General features: G+C 43.6%; 1 protein-coding gene across 3 annotated transcripts in view; it reads right to left on the bottom strand.

Annotated features, from left to right (window-relative positions):
* Positions 1–1,281: 1,281 nt before the first annotated feature.
* LDB3 (LIM domain binding 3) overlaps positions 1,282–13,896 on the bottom strand; it is a 61,250-nt gene continuing 48,635 nt past the window's right edge. For all 3 annotated transcript variants that reach the window (XM_087431798.1, XM_087431799.1, XM_087431800.1), the window contains 2 exons: positions 9,634–9,749; positions 1,282–4,082 (listed from right to left, as the gene is read on the bottom strand). In XM_087431798.1, coding sequence (XP_087287924.1) covers positions 3,993–4,082; positions 9,634–9,749 — 206 coding nt within the window. In that variant the 3' untranslated portion in view covers positions 1,282–3,992. The remainder of the gene's footprint in view (positions 4,083–9,633; positions 9,750–13,896) is intronic.

The raw sequence follows: 13,896 nt of genomic DNA, 5'->3' as shown, positions 1-13,896 counted from the left end.
AATATTTGTTGAAAGAATGAATGAGGAAGTGAACAAACAATTTTTATTCTGTCCCCAAGTCCTCAGTGAAGAGGGCAGAAATTTTGGTACAAGGTAATTATACCAAATTCTGATCTATGTGGTTCATGTTCCTAGGCTATTTGTGTGATATTTGTTCTTGCTGCTGGTCTTCCCAGTGTATTTTTTCTGGATGGACAAGTTGGAAGAGTTAAGAAAATGAAGCAGGAGTGAGGGCCTTGGGTTCTGACTCGACTCTATAGGTGATAATAATAACTAACATTTGTATTCTAATTTTCTTCCAAAAGTTATTGCATTTGGTTCTCAAAATATCCCTGCGAGGCAGGTGTTATGACCTTCATTTTCAGGTAGATAGGCAGGCTTAAAGAGCCTCTCTCCACTCAGGTGGTATTAGATCAGCCTTGCTCTAAACCTTGGTCTTAACATGTCAAAGTCCATGTTTATTCCATGGCACCTAGCTGCCTCCCTCGCCAGTTGTGCATGCTGGGAAGCCACCTCCCCTTTCCAGGCCTTGGTTCCCACATCTGGAAAATGCCCAAATGATCTCTTCGATTACTTCCAACTTTAAAATCTATGACTCTATCAGCCTTTTTTTTTTTCTCCATTACCTATTTAAAAAATTGCTATAGCTTTAGAAAGTAGTAAAATAATGAGATTTCATTTCTACTTGTAATTGCACAGCTCTTCCAAAATCTGATTCGGGTGTTAAATATCAAATAAATTATGGAAATTTTCCCTTTCTTTGTAAGTACTGCCTAGAAATAGAATACCTTGAAAAAGAACGAATTTGTTTTGTTAAGCATAGTGCCCTCGAAGGGTCTTCATTATTAAAAAAAATGCTATGAGAGGATTTTTCTCTGAGCTTATCTCAAAACAATAGATATGGAAGAAAATATGGCAAATTTCTAGAAATGAAGCCATTCAGAGCAGAATAAAAATAAATAAATCTGAAATATTTAATCACCAAGTAGCTAAATAAGTAAATGTTTCCAAAAAGAAAAGGCAAAACTTAGTCTTCAGTTTATTTACCTGGTAAATTCGCTTTGTATGCAAAACATTTGTATTATTCACATATCCTTGTCTATTTAAACAAGGCAATTAGACTACTGTTGGGCCACACAGCCAACAGAGCAAGTGAGTTGTATGTGTTTCTTCTCCATAGGGTATTTTGTTTTGTCTCAAACTTTTATTTGCAGCCACGTAGAAATGACCTACTTTTGGTGTCACACGAAAAAACTTTACACGGAAATATTGTATTTGCACATCCTTTTTTGGGTTTTATTTTGCTAAAAAGTAGAATTCACAAGGGCCAAAAAAATAAAAACCATGCAAAATATTTTTGTGCACACCTCTAACACACTACATTCCACTTATGAAATCTTAAAATTAAAAAAAAAATCCCAAAGCAAGAGTATCTTGGTTGAAAAGTTAACATTATAAAAGCTAGATTCCTAACACAAACACTGCAGACACGAGCCACTCAGTTGCAAAAAGTGAATGTTTATGAATGTTAAATAAATGTCAACAATGAAGAGACAAGAACTGTAGATCCCACGTGTACTCCCCACCAGGAACTCGTAACAATCGTGCTGGTGTTGTAGCATCTCCATGACGTTCACTTGAAACGGTACAACCTGAACCCCGGTGCTATGCCAAACTTACAAACACCGAGGGAACCATACTGAAAACTACCTCCTTTTCTTGCTACCTTTAAAATATTTTGTTTGTTTTGTGTTTTGGTAAATACGAGTCCCTCAGAATCTACACTAGCTCTAGGATGTAGAAACACCAATTCAATAAATGACCATGATGAAGTTCTCCTTTGAGATAGTTCACTTTTCCTTTTAATGATCATACACTTTTTAATAATCATACACTTTTTAATGATCATGTGTGTGTGTTTGCGCGAGCGTGTAAACCCTTTTAAGAGATATTTTTGGAAACTTAACTCTAGGGAACATTTTCCCTTTTCTCAAGACCAGTCCCTGATAATTTAATAGTTTTTATTTTGTTTTTTTTTTTTAAGGAAAAACCTGCCTAGAGCCTTTCTGTACAGTCAGCAACCTCCTTGTCTCTGTGTATTTGAACTTCCCCAAAATAACAGAATGCTCTGAGGTACTTGTTTGCAACTCCTGGAAAACCTCCAGGCGCTCCCAGCAGAATTCACTGCCTGGTACTTTATATTCACTTTCTCACTGCACCAAAGGTAAAGGAGGGCCCTGGTGCTCCCTGGGGATGGTGGTGGCTTCACCCGTGGAAAAAAAATACGGGCTTCCTGCTAGGGAAACATCTAGCTGCTTCCTTCTCCCTCAGGGAGAAGGGACACACTCAGGTAGAATGGTAGTCCCCTGGAAGCCTCAGTTCTCAGAAGAAAAAGTGTTCTAATGCATTCCCATAAAACATTTCAAACGTGCAAAGAGAAAATCCAAACCACGAGTGAGGAGAGAGTAGCGGTGAATTGGAAAAGTGCCTTAAGTACTGTGCTCAAGTGCGAGACACCCACCCCCAGTGCCCGCCTCAATGCCAGGTTCAAGGAGCACACAACAGTGCTTCCTACAAGGGAAGGGGACGACCCCATTTCCAGCCTCAGAAACTAAGCTTCTCTCTCTATCACCAAACAGCTTTAAAATGCTTACTTAACTCAGACTATCACTAATACTTTAAAGAAGTTTGAAGACCCAAGTCTATTTCAATAAATACTTAAATAATTGCTACGTCAACTCAGCTCATACGTTTTCAAAATATTGGCCAAAATGGCGAATGACTACATATAGCAGTCCATCTCTTCCTTCCGGCAGTCAACACAATTATACATAATCAGTGTGATGGATTTAAAGGAACATATGAGAAGGATAGTGCAGATCTGAGGTGGGAGGTCCTGCCAACTCGTGCGTTCTTACTGAGGTTGGCAGAGTGTAAGGTTCGTCTTCTCCACCCAGAGCTTGAACATGTTCTTGGCTTATTCTGCCATCCCGTTTCAGACACTCTCTCTTTTTTCCACAGGACTCTAAGTCTATTGGGGGAAGGGTGCTGAGGAAGACGTACTAAATGAGCAATCATAGGACTGGGAGTGAAATACATGCACAGGACTAGACATTCATGCTAACGAACCTCATAAAGCGAAACAAAGGCCAAACACAACCCAGAGTGGTTTTAAAATATCCTCTCACACACAGCAAAGCAAAACTGGAAAAACCCAATTCCACTTTCCCGTCACAATTCAAACAGGAGCGAAGCCTTCAGGGGATATTGAATGTTTCAGACTGAAAGAGGGTAACTGAAGAGCCCATCTTTGCTCAGCAGTGTGCAGGGTGAGCCCCAGCCCTCCCAAAGCCCCGTCAACTGCCCAGGGCTCCCAGAACACATCTCTTCGGATGTCTGGGCTCCCTTCAGAATGCTCAAGTCTGTTCAGGTCTGAAGTCTGATGTGCAGAGGTAGCTCCATGGCGCTGGTCATGGAATAACACTTCCTTTTTTGGTGAGGAAAGCCCAATCGGTCTTAGCTCATAAGCTCTCAGCTATGGCTCTAAAAATACCCTGCAGCCAGGACTGTTTGGCACTTCGTTTGTTTGCCAGAGGAGCTCTAGAAAACTCCATAGACGCTTCAGATTCTCCACAACTGCTCTGAGCCCCGTCCCTGCTCTGGGGACCTCAGGGACATGTATCACTTTGGGAAAGTTACTTTTCGTATTTCACTTTTGAGTTCTTGGATTCCTGTCCTAAACGTTTGAAGTACAATTCCAGTCTTGGATTAATTACTAGCTTGGTTTAGGAATCTTCATTTGGCTTCTAGTCTGAACTATGCAAATACATGATCTGAGTGCAGAAGAAAGGACTAAAATTATACTTCAAAAGGGCTCAGTTGCTTCCTGTCTTCCCCCTTTCCCCCTAAAAGAAACATCAGCCTCCCTGAATCCTTTGTTGCCAGCAGCAGGAGCAGCTCCCAGCCTGTCCGCAACAGACGCCCTGGGCTCCCTACACGTTGATGGCGTGCGCGTGCTTCTTGCACAGGGGTTTGTCCTTCTTGGAGTAGAATGGCTGCCCCTCCAGATTCACATGACAGACCTAGGACAGAGAACAGATTGTCATGAGACGGGGCATCACAGCCCATGAGGCAGGGAACATGGGCAAAAGATTTCAGTCACCCCTTTAAGACAAAGCACTGTCACACGCAGACTGGAGAAAAGGTAACAGGCTGTTTCTTCCCACTTCACATTCTTCCTGACTGAAGTAGAGTAGATGGGTTGAACTATATAAAATTAAAAACTTCCAAAGAAGAACATGGAATAAAACTCAAACTAACTTTTTTTTTTTTTTTAAAGATTTTATTTATTAATTTTTTTCCCCCCAAAGCCCCAGTAGATAGTTGTATGTCATAGTTGCACATCCTTCTAGATGCTGTATGTGGGACGTGGCCCCAGCATGGCCGGAGAAGCGGTGCGTCGGTGCACGCCCAGGACCCGAACCCGGGCCGCCAGCAGCGGAGCGCGCGCACCCAACCGCTAAGCCACGGGGCCGGCCCCCAAACTAACTTAAATTAACTAAATTTAATGGAATAGAGAAAATATACACGATGAAGATGACCAATTGATGCTATCCAAAATTTATAAGGAACCAATATAAGTTCACAAGTCAATATCCACAGAGATAATTAATATCTAAAGAAATACCATTAGTAAACCATTATGGTAGTAATACCATTAATATCTAAGGAAATACCATTAGTAAACTAACAATCATGTCAGAAAAAATTATCCTCACTAACAATTAAAGGAAAAAGAAATGAAAACCTCCATGAGATACCACTAGACACCTATCTGTGAATCTAGCAAAATAAATAAAACACTAAACTCAATGGCTTGTCACCTTTAACCGTACAAGAGTGTAGCCAAAAAAGTGGAAAAAAAAAATGGAATCAATCAAAAGTCAGCAATGCCAAAAGGGAATCAGGCCTACTTGTGCACTGCTAGGGACACACGAATCAACTCAGTCTCTGTAGGGGATGCAGCAACCCTGAGGAGGAGCCATAAAGATGTGCCTGCCATGTACCCAGTAACACCACTCTGGAGACTCTGATCTTGCAGAAACTACTGCGTAGAACAAGAAAGCAATGTGTGCTCAACTAAAAACCGAAAACCACTAGAATTTCTCTCAATAGGGTCATGATTAAGTAAATTTTTATGGTACATTTTTCCAACGGAATGCCACTATGAAAATAAGAAATCATATATGGAAAAATGAATGCACAGAAATATTATATGTAAAAAAACAGAGGCAAAATTATATATCCCCATGATGATAGCATACAAATGCAGTTTGAAGACAGAGACGTCACAAAAAGAAGGGAGCTAAGGAATATCTGTTGAGGCTACTGTGTCAAGCAGGATGTCAGACACTCTACATACACAATCTCGTTTACTTCTCACAAAAAGCTTAGGGGATAGGTATGACTTTTCCCCATTTCACAATTGAAAAACCGAGGCTGAGAGAGCCCAAGTGTCTTGCTTAAGTCACAGACCTACTAAGTTGCAGAGCTGGGAATCCATGTCTACCTAGGTCTACAAGACTCTGGTCCTATGCTAATTTTTCCCACGCCCCACAGCAGAGAGGGGCTGTGTTTACTTGAATTTGTTCTGGGCTTACGGACTTATACAGAGGTAGCCCTCTGAGTTTGTTGGACTACCAATATGTAGGCTGGCCCTGGGTGGGCAATATGCCAATGTATCACAGTCGGCTGGGAAGTCACGTTGACTGGGATGGGCCCCAGCCTCAGAAAGGGCAATGAGGATCCCTAATAGGGAGCAGAATTGGAGGCCACATCCAGGACAATGACAGTGGAAGAAGTGCAGATGGAGTTCTCACATACGAGTAGGCATGAGGATTGAGAAATCACCCTCCTGAGATGAGCTTGGGTCAGTGAGCATGTGTCTACTCCAAGAGAGTTGGAAAGAAAAGTGCCATCATGGTGGCTCCATGTACAAGGCCCTGATGGCCAGTTGAGGATGTTATACATGGGATCACACAGGGCTGCCAATAGGTTCTGGAAGCCAATGACCTGAAAAAGTGTCTGAAAACATCCCAGGTGGTTGTAGTGATGCTGAGTGTAACTAGGCTCTTGTGGTGGCCTCAAGCTGCTGGTGACAAACTGGAGACAAGTCCAAGAAGGTGGCACCCAAGATCCAACTGGTGAGGATGGGTTTCGGGGGAGATAGAAGGGCAGCTCTGGGCCGGCCCCGTGGCTCAGTGGTTAAGTGCGCGCACTCCGCTGCTGGCAGCCCGGGTTCGGATCCCGGGTGCACACAGACGCACCGCTTCTCCAGCCATGCTGAGGCCACGTCCCACATACAGCAACTAGAGGGATGTGAAGCTATGACATACAACTATCTACTGGGGCTTTGGAGGGAAAAAATAAATAAATAAAATCTTAAAAAAAAAAGAAGGGCAGCTCTGGAGTGAGTGGGCAAGGTGCAGCCTGTCAACATCTGGGGCTCTGGCCAGGAGACCCTGCCTGGTCTGGGACAGTGCTGGTTGCTTCTGAGAACTCTGGGATGAGTCAGGCTGGAAAGGGTACTGGGGGACTAAACACTAAGGAGTGAGGAAGGACCAGAACCTCAGAGGTGGCTCATTGATAAGATGGGGCTGAGGGCATGAACTGTCATCAAGAAGTCATGCTCAGTGTCTTGGGCCAGGAGACTGCAGGTGGGATGCAAGTTGGCCTCATGGTGGAGGATGCCTCCAGCCTACCCAGCACACGGGCACAGCAGGATAGTCCAACCCCCAGGCTCCATGGTGAAGGGGCATCAGGGCCTGGCTGGGAAGGAGTGGTGGCCATGGACAGTGCTGACCACAGAGTGGAAGGCACTGAAATAGGCCATCTGCAGTGGCCCCTAGGACTGCCCACAAAAGTTACACCACCACCCATCCCCTCCTGAAACCCACACCAGTGGGGAAGGGCTGGAAACCAACTAGACTTGGAGGAAAAGAGGGGCCAATAAGACATCTTTCCCCACTAAGGTAGGACCCAAATCTGTTCCATTGGAATTTAAGTGCCAAAGCCAGACAGGAGCTTACCTGACCCTGACCCACACTGCTCTTCTCAGCCTTCATTTTACATGCTCAGGACTTCAGAGATGCTGCCTTGTTCTGTTCTTTAACTGCTCATATATGTCAGCTTTGTTTTCCTTTCAAGATTCTAAATTCCTTGAAGGTGGAGACTTGCTCTGGGATACTTCTGTATTCCCAAAACTCAAGGAGTATTGGGTAAACTGAATTAGTCTAAAGTATGTGCTCTCCTGAGATGTAACTGATGGGAAAACAGTACATCAGCTGGGAGAGCTGGTCCTGATCTTCCTTTCTTACTAGTTTTCTTTTAAGTTATATGAAAATATATGCTCATTAGAAGTGATTTGGAAATATAAAGTGATGGAAAGAGGACAGGAAAAAAGCCCTCAAAGTTTTCCAATCAAAAGATTGCCTTCCAAAAATTAAAACCAGGTTCCACTTTGCTCTATCTTAATGGGGCAGTGAGTGCCACACAGGGCTAGTTTGGGCAAAGACGTGATGATCATCCATGCTGATTCTCTGAAGGATGGGATCTACCTGGTTTCTTTGGGCAGAGCCTTTGGGCAGTGCTATGGGTATCTCACACCTGGCTGGAACTTATTTGTAACCTCAGCCAGAACAACCCCAAGCTTTGCTGCTGCCTCTGCTCTCTCTCTGGGATTTGTGCACTCGTGACTCTCAGCCAAACATGGCAGGCTCGAGGGAGCAGATGCACGCTCACCTTTGCCATGCTTCCCTCTCCACGCAACACAGACCTCTCCTCAGCCTGCCCTCGGAGAACAGGCCTTCTGGGCCACTGTCTTCCCTGGACCTTCTCCAAGTCTCTTGGATCCTTCTAGAAGTTGAGTCACTAGATTTGCAGGCAGCATCTTAGGATCAGACAAGCCATGGCTTGAATGTAAGGGTCAGAGAGCCCGATGCTGTGCTGTGCCAAGCCATGGCTCTGCAGAGGACAACCCTAAAGCCAGTATATTTATATCGTTGTCTCTTTTTGGAGGAGAGGCACTGATGTATTTAAAAGGACCCTAAAAGGCAACTAGAGAATCTGTTCAAAGAGCTGAAAAACCAGAGTGCTATGGATTGAATTGTGTCCCCCCACAAATTCATACGTTGAAGTCCTAAACCCCAGTAGCTCCAGCCTAGCCAGCGCAGGGACACAGTGGTGACCTTATTTGGAAATAAGGTCTTTGCAGATATAATTAAGACGTAAGTTAAGATGAGGTCATACTGGAGTAAGGTGGGCCCTTAATCCAATATGACCAGTGTCCCTATAAGAAGAGGAGCAACACACAGAGACAGACACACACACAGAGGAGAATGCCATATGAAGACACAGACACACAGAGAGAAGACAGCTATGTGACGATGGAGGCAGGCAGAGACTGGAGTTACGCAGCTGTAAGCCAAGAAACACCACGGATTACTGGCAACCCCCAGAAGCTAGGAGAGAAAGCATGGCCCTGCTGATTTGGACGTCTAGCCCCCAGAACTGTGAGAGAATAAATTTCTGTTGTTGAAGCCATTAGACTGTGGTACTTTGTTAACGCAGCCCTAACAAACTAATACACAGAATAAATACAATGCACCCCACAAATGGGGGGGCATATAGAAATAAAGTGTGAAAACTGAAGTGTATTACAGTAAACTTTACGACTAGGATTGTCCTATATCATAAGTCTATAAAAATTATTCAAGTTTAAATTATATAAATCTTTCATACATTCCTAAAATTTACCTTGAGCAGCTCTGGTTAAAAAATAATAATAATAATAGTAGTGGTAGCACATTAATTTTCCCAAATAAAATTCAGTCCAGTACAGACTCATATTACAGGGCCTCATCAGGGAGGACTATTCCTAACTCTACTGCAGAGTCTAAACATCACTGGGCTCATTGCTGTGTCCCCTCCCCAACCCAAAGCCCTTGGAAGGAAAATGCCAATCTCATGGTGAAAATGACCTGGCTGTTCAGCAGAAATAAACTGCATATGGTTAATAGTTAATCTAGGGCTTATCTCCTGGCAACAATATATCAAGAACAGGACCATTTAGGAAAATGAAATGATAGTTTTGCTTTCTAAAGGTTCTATCAAAAGAAACCTTATCTCAGCTTTTCATAGGATTAGTCAATAAGCTCCAACCTAGTGTTCATGGTGAAAATTTGGGGGGAAAACCCTTGAATCACTTCATCATATCTAAAACAACATATAACCATAGGAAGCCACCCGCCCCTATTTAAATCCAAGCGTCACTGGCTGATCCCACCTATTGAGAGCACCACTGGTGAGGCAAGTTGCTGATCTGCCAGATCCTGGGACATTCTGTTGTCCTTCATGAAATGGAAAGTAACAAAGCTACATTGGTTTATAAATTATTAATAATAAAACTTTGCTCAACTGTGACATATCAAGGCATCATGGTATCTGCAAGCTTTTAAAAATGATCAGAATATCAGGATGCCAGAGTTGAAAGGGATGTGGAGCGTTGGTCATCTGGCCCCACCTGGTCCCTCCTGCCCCTTCTCAGAAAGCCAGAACCCCAGGCTAAAAACATACTGCGCAAATGAAGCAGGTGTCGTGCCAGGTGTGTCCCAGGGCTTCAATAAACTTGTCACCGGCCTCCACAGGGAAATCGCAGCCATGACACTTGGTGCTGAACAGATTGATGTAGTCTGAAATGAAAGGCAGAGTGAGGACCCGGCAGCCAGGCAGGCTGGGAGGAGCATCCCGGCCACATCAACCCAGTGCCAGGACAACTCCCCAAATCACTGGGCTGGGGGCAGTGGCTGAAACCCAACTGGTTACTTGTCATCTTGTAGACAAAATACTCAGTTATATGATTGGGTTTGGTTTTTTTTCCCTTTTCCAGTAATTCGCACTGGGGTTGTGCAGATTCAGGCTAGTCACTACCCTGTGCTGGTTTGATTTGCAAACGCTTTCTAGAACTGTCATTAACTTTCTGCAGGATGATTTTCTCCTCCGCCTCTGTCACTTCTTATAGGCCAAACAGACCAACCCCCAAAAAGAAAAAAAAAATCACATTTCCCAGCAGCTATGGTTATTTGGAAGAGTAAGAGCCTGTAATATTTTTAAGAGTTATAGAACGTTCTTTACTTGGCCATTCTTCTGTCATTGGGCATTTGTGTTGATAACAAATTTTCACTACTAGAAACAATATTAAGCTACTTTCTTGGGACATAGCCCCCACCGCCCCAGCCAAGGAGATAATAATACCAAATATAATTTGTATAATGCTTTACAGTTTACCAAGCATTCTCACATAGATGGTATTATTTACCAGCATCTCAATGCCAAGGTCTATGTATTAGTTTTCTTTGTACTCCCAGCACAGTTCCTGGCACGCAAGTCAGTACCCAACACATACATGTTGAATGAATGAGTGAATGGATGAACCAATGAATCCATAAATCAATGAATGAACTTAATCTTCACAAAATCCCTCAGAGATTGACCTATTATTGTTTTTCTGTTTTGTTTTGTTTTATTCTGTGGATGAGGAAACTGAGGCTCAAAGAGGTGAAGGGCCTGGCCAGAGTCACAAGGCTGAGACACAGGGGCCAGGTCCCATGCTTCTCCACCACAGGAGCTGTCCTCTCTGGGTCACAGGGGCAGCAGTTCTACTGCACTCACTCTGGAAGTCTTCCAGATTCTTCTAGAAAAGCTTGATGCCTTTTACAAAGCCTTCATTCCCCCAGAAGTGTACTTGTCTCTCCACGGCTCTGCCATAGTTGGCTTTTTCTTACAGCGAGTTTCTGCTCAGATCTCCTCATGAACAGTGTGCCCGTTCACTGTCTTACCACATGCTGAGAGGTAGTGTGCCATGGGGGTTGTGAACTTGGGTTCTGAGGAAAGACAGAGCTGGGTTCAAATCCCAGCTTTATAAAGGAATTCTTCAAACCTGGGGCAAGTCACCTAACTTCTCAGCGTCTCAACTTTCTCATCTAAATAATGGGAATAACTGTAGCATCTAACTCATGGGGTTATACAAATTAAATAAGATAATGTATGTGAAGTACTTGGCACAAATACTCAAAGATTTTGGCTCTTATTTTGAATGTCTTTACAAATGATGAAAGGAGGGAAGGAAATGTGATTTGAGTGCCTACTATGTCCCAATCCAATATTAGTGCTTTTCTACATTTCTTGTTTAATTTTCACGGCAGCTCTGTGAAGAAGTGTTATTCCCATTTTAAAGTCAAGGAAACTGCCTGTAAGAGGTTCCATCACAGAAGCAGTAAGGAGCCTGATGGACTCCAAGGTTCACCCTCTTTCCATGACTGTACACTGTCTCCACTTATCTATTTGCTGGTGAGATTTGATGAGTTATATCTCGTGCATATTTTTTCCAATATATGGTTTCCTCTTTGGAGTTTAATTATAACTTGTCATGCAAATGCTCTTATAAACATCGCAGTCCATCAATCTTGTCTCTGACAGAATACTTAATTTCCTCAGGAGGCAGAAATCTATCACCTCACCAGAGCTAAGAAAACATTAATCTGCTTCCTTTAGAAAGTCATGGCAGGGGCTGGCCCCGTGGCGTAGCAGTTAACTGCGCGCGCTCCGCGGCTGGCAGCCTGGGTTTGGATCCCGGGCGTGCACCGAGGCACCGCTTGTCAGGCGATGCTGTGGCGGCATCCCACATAAAGTGGAGGACGAGCGGCACCGATGTTAGCCCAGGGCCAGCCTTCCTCAGCAAAAAGAGGAGGATTGGCATGGATGTTAGCTCAGGGCTGATCTTCCTCACACACAAAATAAGAAAGTCATGGCAGGTTTATGGTTCACTCTGTGCTCAGTAGGGACTTACTAGAGTGGGGTGAGAACAGGGCTATCAGCCAACCCATCTCCACTGGAGGACAAGTGCACCCCACTTCTGACTTCTCTCTCATTACTCCCAGTCGTCTCCAGGTGCCCCAGGCTCTCTCCTCGACCCCCATGCCTCTGTATGAACCACCTCCTGGCCTCAGAAAACACTCCCCACTTTGTCTACCTGAAGCTCTGCAATCCTTTGGGCCAGGCCTCCCTCCTGGGAAGTCCTCATCCACCACCCCAACCAAGAGAGATGAGATGGCCTTCCTGAGGGCATCTCCTGGGCTTCCCTCCCTCTCCATTCATTCATTCATCTCTCTTAACTGTCCATTTATGTGCTGGCATATCACATGATGATGGGTCTGTTTGAGGCTGTTGAGGGCAAGACCCCCTCCTCTATGCTCAATACCTTTCACAGGAACTGGCACACATTTGATGGATAAATGATAAATGGACAAAGAAATGGTTCAAAAAACCTTATTAAATAGCGATTCCTTCTCCTGTTGTGCAGCCTATGGTTTTTCACAGATTAAGCTCTTACAATGGCTTGAATTTATTCCTGGATTGATTTTTCTATTTTAAACTTGATTCTGTATGATCTGGAGAATTGCCACTTTGTTTTAAAATTTGGTAGCACAGATTTGACCCTAATACATTAAAAAAAAAGTTGATATTTTTCCTCATTTATTCTACAAAAGGAGAATGTAATTGGTATTGAATCAAGTTTGTGCATGGGCCTTTCCCACCAGGAGCATAATCTAGTTCCTCATTCACTTATTCTTTCCCTTACTTCTCCTATTAGGTCTTTATAATTTTCTTTGACAACTGTCTTATGCCCCCAGTTGAATTCATACCCTGTATTTAATGGATTTTATCGCTATTGTAAAAGGATTTCCATCCATCAAATCACAAATGCTCTGTATCGAAGAAGGGCTTAGTGCTTTACTAGAGCAGTGGTTCTCAAACGTTAGAATCATCTGGAGGGTTCATTAAAACACAGATTGCTGTGCCCCACCCCCAGAGTTTCTGATTCAGCAGGTCTGGGGTGGGGCCCAAAGATCTGCACTTCTAACAGGTTCCCAGATGATGCCGATGCTGCCATCCTTGGGACCACACTTTGATTCCCAGACCTAACTGAATAGGAGAATCACCTGGTGCAGAGCAGCACCCCATGAAATTCTCCTTCTGTAGGTCTGGAAATGTATCTTTTCTATATCTTTAAAGTTCCCCAGGTGATTGCGACGCCCTGCCAGGCCTGGGCACTGCTCAGGTGTAGGCCCATCAGTGACGGACTGACCCTCCACCTCTCTTACTCATGTGCAAGATATCATTATATAAAAGTGTCAGCTCATCATTGCAGCCAACTGAAATCTTTTTGAATCTAGATCCTATCATTCTGGTTTGACAGAATCTTCAGATTTGACAAGCCTCCCTTCGGTGTCTTCTTCCAAGTTGTTGATAAAAATGATGACAAGGTACCACGATGAGATACCACCTCATACTGCTATCAAAAAAACAGAAAATAACAAGTGTGGGAAAAGATGTAGAGAAACTGGAACCCTTTGTACTGTTGGTGGGATTGCAAAATGGGTGCAACTGCTATGGAAAATGGTATGGACGTTCCTCAAAAAATCAAAAATAGAACTACCATATGATCCAGCAATCCTACCTCCGGGCTTATACCCAAAAGGATTGAAAACAGAGTCTTGAGGGGATATTTGCACACCCATGTTTAATAGCAGTAGTATTCACAATAGCCAAGAAGCGGAAGCAACTCAAATGTCCATCAATTTTTTGGGGGGTTGCTATGGAGAGTGGCAGTAGTGATACCGGAAATCTATCATTCTTTTGCAAGGCTCGGACACAAATTGTGGCTTATCACAAATTATGAAAATTATAATGCTTTTAGTCGATTAGTAATAGCAATTTGTATTGGCACAACGGCACTCATTAATTACCAATCATCGCCACATGCTCATAAGAAAGGAA

Source organism: Ceratotherium simum, chromosome 6 (assembly GCF_057802395.1).
Source record: "Ceratotherium simum simum isolate JZ-2026a chromosome 6, ASM5780239v1, whole genome shotgun sequence".
In the NCBI taxonomy this organism is placed as follows: domain Eukaryota; kingdom Metazoa; phylum Chordata; class Mammalia; order Perissodactyla; family Rhinocerotidae; genus Ceratotherium; species Ceratotherium simum.
The sequence above is the reverse complement of the archived record's forward strand: the minus strand, read 5'-3'. Positions and strand labels throughout refer to the sequence as shown.